Genomic DNA, 15,854 nt, shown 5'->3' with positions numbered 1-15,854 from the left:
ATAATTTCTGGACACAAATGACATGTACCCCTCGGGGCTTGCTGGTCCCCATTTGCAGCTGGGGATGCCCAAAGTGTCAAGCTTGCTCTGCCATGGTCGATCCTGCCAGCACCAAAAGGTACTCACATCGTTCTCCGAGGTGCCACAGATGTTGCAGCATTTACACTCGATGCACTGCCAACGGTACGTCTTCACTGCTGCCATCATAACCGGGGTGAACTGGAGGCAAGAAGGGTGCCCTGCCAAGTGGGTGAAACAAAGCCACACATGGATGTTAGACACGTCAGGCCTGGACAAGTGGCAAGAGTTCAGAGAAGCAAGGGAAATGGAAATGAAACATGAAACATAGGGAGGCAGGAAGATACACAGAGGTTGTTTCCAATAGCAGCAACTGCAATGGTGACTGCTCTTGACCTCAGAGAGGGGGAAAATAGAGAAGGAGCAGTGCCAGACAAGGAAGGAAGTAGAAACATACAGAGAGGCTGCTCCGGACAGCAGCAGAGGAGAAGGCTCTCCAGCTAACAGGAGAGCGGGGTAAAGAGACAGACAGATGGGGATGCTGAAGCATGGAGAGAGGGAAGTGACATGCTCATGGTCACACAGCCAGTCAGTGGCAGAGCCAAGGGTTGAACCCAGGAGTCCTGACTTCCAGTCTCCCGCTGCTCTAACCATTAAAGACCTTTCTCATTCTACAGCTGGATATGGAATCTAGAGGTCCTGAATCCCAGGCCTCCCCTTGCTCTAACCCATTAGACCTCTCTCCCCTTCAAAAGCTGAGAACATAACCTAGAAGCACTGACTCATAGTCCCCTGGCTCCTCCTTCAGCTGACTACAAAAGAAACCAGGGAGCCAAAAGCTTGCATTGGCCTTAAATAAAAGAGCAGAAATGCTCCTGGCTCTGGGCAAGAGACACATCAGCTTCCCATCATGCATCACTGCAGCCACCCATGGGACAAATAAGAGGGCAGCCAGCATAAAGAACAACCCCAACTCAGTGAAATGAAGCAGCAGCAACACCTCATGCTGGATCACGGGCATCCAGCCTCTTGAATGCAGCTATTGCAAATCAAAGTACCTGATCGCCCGCAGTCTGAACATGACACCAGCTCCTCCGGGTGCCCAGTCTTCTTGTTGATTTTTGAGTCTCCCAGGCAGAAGTCACAGTAATTGTTGGGCAAAGCCAAGCCATCAGGACCTTTCTTGGCTGTTTGAAGAGGAGCCAACCCCACCCCACCAAACAGGGAAAAGGTTATTTAGAGTGAGCAATGACACCTAGAAGGAGAACATTCAACAAGATGCCTGCAGGGACTTTGGCCCACATAAAAGTTTCCAGATGCAGCAGAGAGGAGATCACGCTGTAGCCAATGTATCCACTTCTAGATCCCTGCGTGGATACAAAATTTATATCCAGGGATATAAAGTGGATATCCGCGGAGATGAAGGGCTCTAGAGACAATGAGCGAGACCAACAGGGCCATGGCCAGCGACCCAGGCCAGGAACGGCAGCAGCGAAAGCAGCAGCATGTGGGGCTGCCACTCACAGGAGTCAGCGCGCAGCCTGGCAGCTCCTCCAGCATGGCTGTACTGCGCCCAGCCCTGACCACTGGGGCGGGCATAAAGTTCACCAACAGCTGTCCCTGGTCATGCTAGTGTGTGCAAACGGCTTGCACACTCCTGGACAGAAGTCCCTTCCATGCAGCAGTGTGCATCTCCTGTCCAAGAGCGTGCAAGCCACTTTCACATACACCTCTACCCCAATATAACGCAACCCAACAAAACACTAATTCGGATATAACGCAGTAAAGCAGTGCTGGGGGCGGGGAGGGGGCTGAGCACTCTAATGGATCAAAGCAAGTCCAATATAACGTGGTTTCACCTACAACACGGTAAGATTTTTTGGCTCCCGAGGACAGTGTTATATCGGGGTAGAGGTGTATTAGTTTTCACTGCTGGTTTCGCTTGTTGTTGTTAGAGCCCTGCAACTCCGCAGATATCCACAGGTAAAAAGCGGATATAAATTTTGTATCTGCACAGGGCTCTATCCATTTCTGCAGTGCCTTTCATTTGCGGATCTCAAAGCACTTGAGAAACACAACGCCTCAACTCTGCATGTGACAAAGGTAACTGTTCTTTTACCTGTGTTACACAAAGGTAAACAGATACAGAGAGTGGAAGCGTTTTGCCTGACACACAGCTAGTTGGGGCAGAGGTAGAAAAAGAATCCAGGAATCCTGAGTTGTGGGCTGGCTAATCTAACTGCTCTGCTAATTCTCCCAACCTAGATTACATTGGTTCCCATGGATCCCAGATGTCTCAGCTCCCTTCTCTAAGTCACTAGGCTCTTAGAGCCAGGGACAGAACCAAGTAGTCCCAACTCTGAGCCCCTCTTGTTCTAGCCCTCTAGACCCCCACCCCCTCCACTTCCCTCCTAGAGGTGGGGAAAGACCACAGGAGTCCCAGTTGTAGTCTTGGTTCCCTCACCGCTACACTCTGCAGAGCCCTATGTCTACATTTCTAACAAAGGCTACAGAAGAGCCAGGACACGCAGGAGACAGGGTCAAGACAGTGGCTAAAGGTCTTACACTTCTGCTCCTCGGATCTCTGAGAGACAGGCGTTGGGGGCTGCGAATCTTCCTTATCCTCCCCCTCCTCTTCAGCCAGATGGGAGTGAGCATAGTGGTAACTGAGCCCAGGGCGGTTCTTGTAACGCTTCCCACAGACTGCAAAAGAAAGTGGGGATGGGTCTGAGCTCCTGGCAGGCACCTGAGCCACACACACACACACACACACACATCACTGCTCATGTGCAACCCCCAGCTCCCTGCGACAGCCCTTCCCAACCTGTGCGCCTCCCGAAGACACAGCAGTTAACAGTGTACAACAGCCAACATGGCTTCCGGAGGCTGCTTTATGAGCCAGCAGACTCATGGCTTGGCCAGACCCTGAGAAGCCATGGGCGTTTCTACCCTTGCTGACCGTAAGCCATAAACAGGGCCGGCTCCAGACCCCAGCGCGCCAAGCGCCCGCGTGGGGTGGCATTTTAACAGGAGGGCGGCAGGCAGCTCCGGCGGACCTTCCGCAGTCATGCCTGCGGGAGGTCCAACGGAGCCGCGGGACGACCGGACCTCCCGCAGGCATGACTGCGGCGGGTGCGCTGGTCCCGCGGCTCGTGTGGACCTCCCGCAGGCATGACTGCGGAAGCTCCACCGTAGGCGTGGGACCAGCGGCACGTCTGCGGGAGGTCCCGTGGAGGCGCGGGACCGGCGCCCGGCAGCGCGGTGCGCCGCCCTGCTTGGGGCGGCAGAATTCATAGAGCCGCCCCTGGCCATAAATCCTTCTACTTTTCCCCTACATCTCCTGCTTGCCCAGCAGAACTTCATGGGGATGGGAAAGCTTTGTCCAGAACAATCCAAGCCATGAAACAGAAGGAAATTCTCATCTTCTCTTGGGTTTAAACCTGCCTAACTAAGAAATTCTGAGCCCCCTAAAGGTGGTGTCTCCTTGGATGCATGGTTTCTTGGATCAAGAGACACTGGAACCAAGCTGAAGGCATCCCACACAGACTCCCAGAAAGGAATCACCACCCTCCCGCACACACTTCTGTTGCCTCTGCTTGCTTTGCTGTCCCTAAAAGGCAGCTGCTTTACAGCCACAGGGGGTAGAGAAAAGGCCTGTTTTCCATGCAATAAACCAACCTCCCTTGCAGGGCTGGCAGAAGAGAGCATGAAGCCCCTGGAATCAGAAGCCACCTCCCCAGTCTGCGTTCCTTTCTTACCATTTACCCCTGAAATTGTTTGTTAACAGAATGGCAGCCTCAGAGACCAAAGCCCACAGAACAGGCACAGCGCAGACAGCATCAGCGCAAGTTTCTCCCACACCCTCTGGCCACAAGACAGCCAGGACAAGTCCTACTGTGGCGGGACTTCCCCACCGCTGTGGGGTGGCAAACTGAGATGTCAGTCTTCATGGCATAGCCACTGGCCTCTCAGTGTCAACAAAGGGCTTCTGAGAGGTGGGCACTACTGGGAACTGGTCTGAGACCAACCTGACTCATTTCATGTACTAGCGAACAATCAGCAGTTAGATGGTAGCTGCTTTTGTCATCACCAACAACCAAGGCTGTATTCGAACTGCTGAGCTGGCAGTGAGGGGCTTGTTTTCTACCCCCCACCCGGAGCCACCCGATACCCATTATAGCAATTACATCTTGCTTAAACAGAACTGGGGGTGGGGGCAGGGACAAACAACAGGTTTTCTGTTGCAATCCACTCCCTTTGTGCCACTGGAGTGGGAACCTCCTACAAGTCTACAGCCAGGGAAACCCCCAGTAGCCAGTGCTGGCTCTTATGCCTCCCTCTTTGCAGTTCCCAGCACAGGGGTCTGTCTGAGGAGTGGCTGAAGCATGATGTGCTGCTGCCAACCCCAGCTGGCACATGGTTACTCAGGGATCATGCCAAGCTAGTGCAAATTAAAGCATTCCCCCTAGCCTGCTCTCATTTGCATTGGAGGTGGAAGCTGGGCCACACTAGAGGATCTCCCTTGCATGCAAAGATCCCTAACTTTGCCGTCATGCTTTGTTCCACTTAACCCAGTGAGACTAAAACCCCAAATCCCATTTATTAATGCCACCATACAGCTGAGGCAGAAGGGCAGTAAGCAAAATGTTCAGAAGAGTTCTGAGAAGAGCCTAAATCCCACTGAGCTTCAATGAAACTTGGCTTCCCTAAGTCACTTTCGAACCAGGGCTTAGGCACTGTCCCCACTATAAACAATTCGTCAGAGCAGCTCTATCAGTAGAGCTACATCAGCAACCTCTCCCTAGGCCAGGTCTACACTAAGGATTTTGACCTGCATAATAGCTATGCCAGTCAGCGACACAAACAGCAGAGATCACTGACTGACAAAGTTGTGCTGGCAGAAGTCCCTAGTGTCATCAAACCAGCAAAGCCGCACTTTTACTGATACAGCTTTTGTTCAGTTCAGGGGGAATCTGGGTGTGCGTGTTGGTTTTACTGTGCTGGGATAGTGCTGTCCACGCTAGGAGCGATTTGTCAGTGTAGTATATGGACTGAAAACCACCCAACTTGTTTCATACGTTGGCCTCCCAACCACAGTCAGATGAGGACTGTTTTCAGTCACAATGACCCAGACTGGATTCAAACTGGTGGTAAGGGGTTCGGTATCCTAGCCCCACTCTGAGACAGCTGGTGTGAATTATATCCATTACATTCTGCTTGAAACAAAACTGGGGAGGTGGAAGAATACCAGCAAAGCACTCCCAGCGTAGACATGGGCTTTAGTGGAGATGCACCTTATACCACCACCACCACACCCAAAAAAAAAAAAAATAAAAAATTTTTGACAGTATAACTTATACTAAGCCCTCAAATGAAATAAGCTAGAATTTTTTGCTGGTACAGTGTGTCTACACTAAGGATTTATTGGCTCAGCTTGTCGGTTAGGGGGTCACACTTCTAATGGACACAGCTATGCCAGAAATACTTTTCAGTGCAGGCCTTAGGCTCCTAAGTCACTTAGTTGCTTTGGATAACTTTACTCAAAATCCCTATCACCCAAGCTTGCTAGTGGGTGGGAATGGAGTCCTGGCTGGATAACAAGGAGGAGAGAGGCAGGGAGGGAAAGCGATGAAGCTTAACCTGGGTCTTGGAGAGGGATGGATTAATTCGGGCTTGCCAAGATTTGCCCAGAAAAGCAAAGCGAAATCCCAAGCCTCTTGGTTATTTAACTGAAGACTTGGATCTAGCAAAGAAAGGGGAAAAAAAGACAAATCCCTCTAAAACCACTTTAAGTCACAGTCAATTTACATAGCGAATGAAAAGCCCATTTGCCAAAGGGAATTATCACTCTCTTAGCTCTGTGTAAACACAAGTACAAGCCAGGCCTGGCTAGCTCCTCCAGCAGCACTGTTCTCTGGATACTTCTGCTGTGGCAGGGATCTTGCACATACTGGCTTGAATGGAATGGAATTGGATTCTGAGCAGTCATTGGGAAAGCCAGGGTTATGGTTAGCTTCTTGATGGCTTGCCTCTACTCTAGGCGATACCACATTTTAGGTATTTAATAGTCATGTCAATGAGAATTAAAATGTCTGTTCTTATTCTGCGTATTTCATTCAAAGACCCCAAAGCACTTGACAAAGGGGGATATTTATCCACCACTTTATAGATAACAGAAATTAAGACTCTTGCCAAGATCAAGCAGAATCTCCAAGGCAGAGTCTGAAGCAGAACCCAGGAGTCCTTACTTCCACCCACCCCCCCTTGTTCTAACCACTATATACCACTCCCCTCCTGGAGCTAGGAAGCCTGACTCCTCCTCCCCTCCCCACTCCAACCCACTAGACCACCACTCACCCCTCCTGGAGGTAGGACTAGAGCCTTAAGGGTTCTGGTTACAGCCAGGACCTGAGAGTCAGACAATACTTTTGCACCACAGAGAACAGAGGCAGCAGAGGACTAGCAACAAGGTGGCTGGGGATGGGTAGGAGAGCCCATACGCTGAATTTCTCTTCACTACAGATGCCATGTAACAAATGATGGGTGATTAGGCCCCATGTGAGGAGTTTAATGAGGTCACTGAAGTATGCACTGTTGCAGAAAATTGCAGACCCATAACTTTGCCCATCAAATATTTAACAGAGCCTGCAAATTCCAGAGCCCCAGCCAATGCACTGGCTTGCTCAAGAGCTTTTTGGACCTGGTGTTGCATTAATATCTAATCCCGGCTGTGGAAGAAAAGGGAAGCATTTGGCAGAGCCGTGCAGGTGCAGCTTAAGCGAGATGGGGTAGCATATTAGCTAGGAGGCACAGGAGCCCAGTGAGTCGAAAAAGCCACCTTAAGTCTGAGCTAAGAGGCGGAATGGCAGCATAAGGAAAAACCAATCTGACTCTTATTACACCATCATTTACCAGCTGGGCATGTGTCACTGGTGTCCTTGCCAGGCCAGGAAGCATTGCTACAGCAGCCAACAGGGACTGGTTCAAGCCGTCCCACCCCCTTTGGAATGCTGAGAACAATGGTCAAAACCCCCAATCCCCCATGATGTCATTCATTCAAACATCTTGCAGTTTTAATGGACCCATAAAATCTCCATTTCCCAAAAGGCATCCCCTGTGATAACCCAGACCCCATAGAATAAAGATGGTCCTTATGTTTCAGAGGAGGCCTAACCAGCATCATCACAGAAGGAGAGAAATCATGCTTTTTTAAGTACATATATTTAAGCCAAAATTTCAATGGCAGCTGATAACCTTTGACCCTCATAAAGAGTCTGACATGGCCGGGTTCTGACAGTAAAAGCACAAAGCCTATTCCAGTAGCAATACACTTTGGCATTCCTTGAAGGAAAAAAGTCATGCCTCGGCCATTCCAGAGTGGGTCTGAATTTGTCACGTGAATTTACTGCTGGCGAAAAGGGCCAGATTGACATCTCAAGACAGTGAGGCCTCTTTGCATCCACAGCACCAGGAACAGCTGGGCAAATTTCTCCCTGCACTGTGGGCAAGAGGGAAGATTTTCAAAAGCAACTTGCAATTTTGGGTGCCGTGTTTGAGACATCTCTGAGGGGCCAGATTTTCAGCAAGTACATGGGCCCACCTTCTGAAAAACAACTAGTCTGACGAGGGAACTTGATAAGTCTATGATCAGGCTAACATGACAGGGCTGCCTGAGATAGAAGGACCTCTTGGTTCATTGAGTCCAGTCCCTGTTTAGTGTAATATTCTGCAAATCAGGTCCCTTTAATAAGGGCTCTCAGGATGGGCAACCCAAGATTAACAGTCACGTTTGAAAACCATGGCCAAAGTGAAAGGAGAAGCTCAGTCTCCATGGCCTCTCAGGCAGCAGGAGAGCCAATCAGTGCCAACTGTGGTGGCGGTTTGGTTTGATTTTTCTTGGTGCTCTGGATCACGACCCCACTCCAAAGAGTCTTTAAAACCAACATTCCAGGAGAACAAAGTCAGGAGGAAATAAAAAAAGCAGACAGAGAGAATGGACTACCTCGGTCGGGAGGTTTCAAGGTATGCTTTTGTTTGTAACTATCTGAAATACAGAAAGAGAATAATGAGAAAAAAGGTGAACACACCATAGGTCACACACATGGCAAGCAACAGAGAGCAGAGTGATTTTAAAAAGGAGAAAATAGAAAAAAATACTGCTTAGTTTTCTTAAAAACACTAGTGACAATTCTACCAGGACAGTAGGAAGGAGAGAGAAGTAACTGAAAAAAAAACTCAGGATTTTGTACATTCTTTTGCCAATTTAAAGTTCAGAATCACAGGAATAGCCACTCCCTTGGGCTGCTTAAGCTTTTCCAGTGGCATTCCCACTGACAGCAAGGAAGGAAACAGCAGCACAGAACTCTGCAAGGGGCAACATGGGATGAGTTCTTGGGGGACGTAGTGGCTGCTACCAAATCAGAAACAGAGTAACGCACAATAGAGACATCATAGAAATCCCATTTACTTGCCCTAGACACGCGCTTGATGTATTCATTCCCAGCAGGGCTAGTATGCCTTTCTGTTGCCAGTAAAATTACTGAAATTGAATCCCATTAGAGATAAATTAGCTCTCCCACACCACAAGTGTAGCATGAAACCCATGTTTCGTGGCCAGAGCATGGACCAAAAGGTCTTTAAGACAACAATCAGCAAAGCAGCGACTATATCTCCAGTAGGACAGAATTGATCCCTGCCCTCCAGTTGAACTATGAGGTCTGAGAAGAGGGAGAGGACAAAGTAATTGGATTCCACAAACCCTGCAGCAAACAGATAGCTGAGTCATGTATTGCATAGCATAGGGAAGGGTGGGTTGGGCTTTTCCAGGCCCATAAAACAGACTGAACCTAGAAATCAAAGACAGGAACCCTGGTTAGTGGGAATGAGACCTCCATGTTCATTCTCCCCACTACCCATACCCATACAGTCAAGAGGCAATTCTCACCATTGGATTCAGAGACCCTGGCTGGACATTAATATGGAGCTCTGACAGCTCCTTGCAGCTGAACAAAAAAGTAATATGTTGGCACTGCTGCAAGAAATGCCGCTCACACCTGTGGTGCAGGCTAAAGTGTTGCGAGAATGCAAATGGAGTGACCAGCCGTTTCATGCAGTCCAGACATCTGCAATGGCCTCCTTGCTTAGTGAAGATTCTGCTGGAGTGGGAGAACCTGCCCCCAATACCAGATATCCCATGTGTCCTTCCAGGAAAAAAACAAAAAAAAACAAAACCTGGGTTCTGCGCACCCAGCAAAAATGACAGATCTGGATTAGGGCCACGGCTCCAGTAAAAACAAAGAAAGGGGGAAACTTACAAGTCCTCTAAATATTCTCAAATCCACCTTTATTTTGAATAACTATCACACCCCTGCAAAAATCCCATCTTGCCCCCAATGGATCCTGGAACACTTTTCCCTTCACCGCTCTCTCCAAAAGCAAATACATTGGAGACAGCTTGGTCCCAGAGTACAGACTACAGGGAGACAAGTGCTTTTCATACTCACTGTCGCAGGCATAAGGTTTATCTCTATCTTCTAATATGGCTGCATCCAGCTTCTTCCGAGCACCACTGACGCCTTTGCCCTGGGAACCAGAAATCATATCGGTAAAGTGCTGTAGCCAAGACATTTGCTTCTAGAATTTAGTAATTCTTATGCCACCAAACTAGCCGACAGTCCATAAGGGACTAGTCAAAGGGGCTCCCGCATGCCTGTAGTTAAGCTAACAAAATAACCAATCTGCTTGAATAAAGTCAATCAAATAGCGCCCCTTAGTGGCCTTTGCCTGAGATAATTTATAGATTTTAAGGCCAGAATGGACCATTAGGTCATCTAGTCTGACCTGTGTAACTCAGGCTGGAGAATTCTGGCCAATTACACAACTTATTGGGCTCAATCCATAGGTTTTGTTAAAGCTTCTTCCAGAAAGGTATCCAGTCTGGATTTGCAGACACCAAGAGATGGAGAATCCCCCACGTCCCCTGAGAGTTTGTTCAACGGTTAACCACTCTCTCTGTGAAAAATGTGTGCCTTATTTCTAATATGAATTTGTCTGGCTTTAACATCCAGCCATTGGTTCTTGTTCTACCTTTCTCCACTAGGTTATAGACCCAATTAGTAAACTGGGATTTTCTCCCTGTAAAGGATGTATACACCCTAAACCGGGGGTCGGCAACCTTTCAGAAGTGGTGTGCCGAGTCTTCATTATTCACTCTAATTTAAGGTTTTGCGTGCCAGCAATACATTAACGTTTTTAGAAGGTCTCTTTCTATAAGTCTATAATATATAACTAAACTATTGTTGTATGTAAAGTAAACAAGGTTTTTAAAATGTTTAAGAAGCTTCATTTAAAATTAAATTAAAATGCAGAGCCCCCTGGACTGGTGGCCAGGACCCGGGCAGTGTGAGTGCCACTGAAAATCAGCTCATGTGCCGCCTTTGGCACACGTGCCATAGGTTACCTACCCCTGCCCTAATCAATTCACTTCTCAAATCTTCTTTTTGATAAGCTACACAGACCCTTTAGGGCACATCTACACTGGGTATGCCTACCGTCTTAAGAGTATGTCCCAGAACCAGGGCTCCAGCCCCACTGAAGGTCTACACTGGAATTTTACAGCCCCACTGCTCAAGCCCAGCAAGTCTGAGTCAGCTGACTTGGACCAGCCACAGGTGTTTAATTGTAGCATAGACATACCCTAAGTCTCTCCATGCATGTTCTCCAGCTCTCAAGTCATTTTTGGGCTCTTTTCTGCACCCTCTCCAATTTTTCAACATCCTTTTAAAAGTGTAGACACTTTAGAAGTGTAGAACTAGACACAGTATTCCAGTATTGGTCTCACCAATGCCATACAGAGAGGTAAAAATCACCTCCCTCCTACACAATACTCCCCTATTTATACATCCAAGTAGATCACATGCCAGGCAAGAACTGGCCTTGGAGACCAACACAAAGTGGTTCTCAGATTAAAACAATCAGAGATTTTCTCAGGAAATTCAAACAACTACATTGAAGTGAACTAAGATGTGGTTATTTACCCAGCTGACCCAGCCCAGCTACAAGAGACTGACTATCCCTTGAGAAATTTCTCCCATTTTCAGAACACGGGAGACAGACTGTGATAATATAATAATGACTATTCTCTAATCTCATGCTTCAGCCCTGCATGGGTTAGGAAGGAATTTTTCCCCCCCGATACACAATTATCTATTTTGGTTTTCTTCCATCTTTCTCCGAGATCAGCCCCTGGAGGGCACCCATTGAGGTGGACTGGCACTCTGAGATGGTTCAGAGGATCCTGAACCTGGGCTGATGTCTTGCCCAAATGTTCAGGGTCTAACTGATCATCAGATTTGGGGTTGGGAAGGCATCTTCCCCCAGGACAGACAGGTAGGGACTTCAGGTTTTCATCTTCCTCTGCAGCATGCGGTATGGATCATCTACCAGGATCATCTGACATGTCTCACCTAATTAATTCCCTATCATTAAGCATTGGTGGCACCTCCCTCTCTCTTGGAACACACAACAGTTTAGTTTCCTGAGGACTAAAATGCTTTGGTTTAACTGAAGTCAATGCGGCCATTGCAGGGGTGACTGGCTGAAATTTAATAGCCTGTGCTATATAGGAGGACAGACTAGATGATCTAATGGTTCCTTCTGGCCTTAAAGTCTATGGAACTGAAAAAGAAGTGAACCAGCAGTAGTAATCACCCAGAAGATCTAACTCACAGCTGGGTTCTCATTAAATTATTTCCAGGCAACACTGCAGCAGCATTTGAGCAACTGCTTCAGGGCTCTCCTGACTAGTCTACTGTGAGACTGTAGGAAGTGTGCCCTGCCTACGTCAATGCAACTCCAGGGGACATTTCAGCTGCTGTCATCAGATAGGGTCTAGATGATGAATGATGGCAAAAATGCACATGATGCTGTCTACTCCAGGCTCTTGGCATTGTTAACACCAGTGGCAGTGAGACAGTGGGGGGAGAGGGTGGTTTGGGAAGGGTTGGGCAACCAGGCTAGGGTTTTCAAAGCAGGTAGCCAGGTACCCAAGTCCCACTGAAATTCAACTGAGTTACCCTAGGCTTCTTTGGAAATCCCAGCCCCTATTTCTTAACACTGGGGCAACATGTTCTGTAACCGTGTTGCCTGTTGATATATTTAGTATTGAATATGGTTTAAAACATGATCACAAGCATTAATGGTGACAGGCCTTTACAGCGAGCATTGGTGTATCAGTCTTCAGGAGAAATTCATAGGCAGACTCAGCACAGTCACTAGGCTGGGGCCAGTGAGACAGAACCAGGACAACCCACAGCACCATAACTCTCATCCAGCTGGCATTACCTTGGCTTTGCCCTTGCCTCGTCGCTTTGGTGTATCCTCTTCATAGTCTTCATCATCCAGATCATCCAGGAAGTCATCGGGTTCAAGGATCCGCTGTAAAGGGGAGAGGGTTTATTATAGGGGGAAAAAAACTTGGCATGGTTTGGGGAAAGAAAAATGGAGAATGGATAGTGATGTTAGAAATTAGCTGAGGGATGTCCACCAGAAGCTACAAATACATATGGAGGAGTATGTGGCATATGAGAGGCTGGGAATTTTCAGATACGTTTTACTCCCAGCCACACCAAAGAGAAGGCTGGTCTTGTGATTTACAGAACCAGGCTGTGATTTAGGAGACCTGGCCCTAAGCTCCTGGATCCACTACAGACCTTGGGTGAGTCTCTCAGTACCCAATTCCACATGAAACTTTTAATGTGTGGCTAACTAAGTACCGAGTAGTTATTTATTTTTTAAAAGGTGCAAGAATTTAATCCAGGGGCCAAGAAGCTTATTGCAGAACAGACTCGCTGATGAGAGAACTGCAATGCCAAGCAACACTGCTCATCCCAAACTGGGAGCTACTGGGAAAGGTCATAAAAAAGGTCCTGGTAGGACAGTAGAAGAGAAAAAATTAATTATTATGGAGCAGATTCTCCATTCTCACCATTAGAGGAAGAGACACAGAAGTGATGCCTTCTCCTTTAATGAATGTTTGGATGGAGGAAGTAGTGATGATACAATGTGTAGCAGATTTTGCTATCCCCAAAGTACTTAATGCTGGCAAACAGAGTATAAGTAATGGTGGCTAATTACGGATTACTGTGACCACCACCCATCATGGTCTCATTGTTTGCTTGTGTTCCCCTAGTCTGTTTGTTGTGTCCACCTGTTTTCTCTGGCCTTACACTGAGACGTTAAGTTCTTTGGGGCAGGGGACATTTCTTTGCTCTATATTTGTACAGGGCCCAGGCACAACGGGCTCCTAGGCACTATTTACATGACAAATTAAATGAGACTACTCACGGTCTTAAAGTTAGGCACTTGTTAGATTGGGCCCTTGATCTCTTGGTGCCTCAGTTCCCTACCAGTAAAATGGGGATAATACTTTCTCACTTTCGACCCAACCCTTTGCCTGTCTTGTCTATATAGAACTTTTAAAACAGAGATTGTCCCATTACCTAACACAATATGTGCACAACACCTGAGAGAATGGGGCCCTGATGAGGCCTCCAGATGCTGCTGTGATACGAGGGGAAAAAATAAATAAATATATATATATCCTTTGCATGAGATTTATTTAACACAGACACCATAGTAAAGAGTGCCGTATAAAAGCCTAAAAAGAAAAACATTGTTTACACTGAAGTTCCCGTGATAATATATTTCTCTAGCACCTTTTGTCCCTATATGGTGCACAGAGGGGGATTGCTTCACACAACACTAAGTTGCGGAATGGAACGCAGACTGATTGTGGAGAACTGGGAAACTTCTGATTTATTTTTATCAAAGAATGTATGACTCAATTTCCCCTCTCACCTTATATTGTTGCCTACCAGGTTTGAAGGGGTTAAACTTTTCTCTTGAAAAAAGACAAGCAGTACAGTGACTGAGGGGAAGTCACTAAGCATAAATGAACTATCAGAAACTAACAACATTAAGGGATAATTACTGCCATTCTCTAAAGATCCCCATAGCATGGAGGGAAACTGCAGAGACTGGCTTTGACAGGTTCCTGAGAACCAGCAGACAAAGAACTGAGAAATGTACAGAATGGACAGACAACCTGCTTTTTTTGGGGGTGGGGGTGTTGTGAAACTATAATCAGTAAGAGTGACACATCAGCTCTTGGACCCAAGAGGAACAAACTCTGATGAAAGGTTTGAGAGACCTTGAAACATACCAGGGTCTCCATGTGGAAGACGGATAACACCTGGTAAAACAGCATGGGTACAAGGTATTTAGGGTTTTCAAGATATGTTTTCTCTGTAGTGCAGGACAGCAAGAGCTGAACTAAACTTCAACTTGCTATGGTGATCAGAGTGAGTTTCAGGAGGAAATTGCAGCTTAAAATTTCCAGAAAGGGAGAGGACTGCAGGTTCCTGCCCCAAGAAAGGTAATGGGTCAGGACCTGAGTGGAGATGTCCTAGGCCAGGCCACAAAGGAGTCAGAAGTGCAGTTGCCTTGGTTACTGTGATATCGGTTTCACACCAGCCCGCCAATTTCATCTGGAGTTACTCCTAATTTATACTAACCAACCCCAACAGTTTAGGACAAGAGTAAGAATGCATCTGCCTGAAAATGTATTGGGAATGCAGGAGGGAGAATTGGATTTTGACCAAAGACTTCAACTCTTATGGAAAGAGCCATGGGATATTTTGTGACCAGAAAATATTTTGGAACTTAAGGTCCTACACACAATCAACTGTATACAACTCAATTTATCTGCCCAAGAAGGATAAAGAACAGAGCCAACCCTCCTGGGATTTTAACATGTACTTCCAGCAAGTCTTCCTCTAAGGCTGTTTAACATAGTTGCTCTGCAGTGGAGCCTAGCAGATAGAGCACCGGAATCAGGAGACCCGTGATCTTATTCCACTGACCCACTGTGTGACTTTGGACAAGCCTCATCCCCTCTTGATGCTCTGTTTAAGCTCTTCAGTGCAGGAACTGACTCTTTCTGTATGTTTGTTCAGTGCATAGCAGTGGGGCCAAGCTTTTAGTTGGCCTACAGCAACCGAAAAATAATAACTAGTAGTAATCACTATAATTTGCTCTGGTAACCAAGACCCATGAAACTGGAACATTTACAGCAATGTATTGCATCTGTACTGAACCAAGGAAGTTATTGCCAACCTGATATTCAATCCACTAAACCATCCCCTCTCACTGGACCACAAAGGAATGCCCAAGACAATTATGCAAAAGAAAATACCAAGCAGAGGTGGAAGCAGTTTTACACATGTAAATCTGCAAAGTTTTCAGCTGGAAAATTCTCACCCTGAACCCTCCTTCCAGAAAAATTAGTCTAACAATGGGGTAAAGGATAAGAACAAAATGCATGCTGAAGACATTTTCTCCATTCAGCTCCAATCCTTACTAGGCTTGTAGGGCCCTGGTATGTGAGACGTTCCTGGAGGTCGGCCAATGCATTTAATATGGATTCAGCAGTTCAATAGGAGATGACGAAGAGCAGAGCCCCCTGTGGTTTTGAGGGCCTCATTTACATTTCACAGAAAATTCCACGTCCCTTATGGGAAAAAAGTTCCTAGAAGCCAAAGTTAATTTGCAATTGGAGTGGGGAAGGGGAGAAATCTTTAACAAAAAAGAATAATATTTGATGTTTTACAAAGGAGACTCTAGGATTCCCACAATCTTAACTTCACAAGTCAGCAGCATTAAACACAGCATTGCAGTGATTGCACAAGTTAACAGAGGAGCCTTACACATGCTGCCACAGCTCACAGGCAGCCCTGGACTCTGGTCAGAGCCACCTAGTAGATAGAGCACTGGACTAA

General features: G+C 47.0%; 1 protein-coding gene across 6 annotated transcripts in view; it reads right to left on the bottom strand.

Annotated features, from left to right (window-relative positions):
• DPF2 (double PHD fingers 2) overlaps positions 1-15,854 on the bottom strand; it is a 41,539-nt gene that overhangs the window by 8,231 nt on the left and 17,454 nt on the right. For 4 of the 6 annotated variants that reach the window (XM_039481813.1, XM_039481815.1, XM_039481814.1 and 1 more), the window contains exons 5-10: positions 12,361-12,453; positions 9,522-9,600; positions 8,021-8,062; positions 2,584-2,721; positions 1,077-1,205; positions 127-239 (exon numbers count right to left, since the gene is read on the bottom strand). In XM_039481813.1, the coding sequence (XP_039337747.1) occupies positions 127-239; positions 1,077-1,205; positions 2,584-2,721; positions 8,021-8,062; positions 9,522-9,600; positions 12,361-12,453 (594 nt within the window). The remainder of the gene's footprint in view (positions 1-126; positions 240-1,076; positions 1,206-2,583; positions 2,722-8,020; positions 8,063-9,521; positions 9,601-12,360; positions 12,454-15,854) is intronic. The other 2 variants (XM_039481816.1, XM_039481817.1) reach the window with 1 other exon arrangement.

The sequence above is a fragment of the Mauremys reevesii genome, linkage group 7 (genome assembly GCF_016161935.1).
Source record: "Mauremys reevesii isolate NIE-2019 linkage group 7, ASM1616193v1, whole genome shotgun sequence".
In the NCBI taxonomy this organism is placed as follows: domain Eukaryota; kingdom Metazoa; phylum Chordata; order Testudines; family Geoemydidae; genus Mauremys; species Mauremys reevesii.
This window is presented reverse-complemented; position numbering and strand designations above follow the sequence as displayed.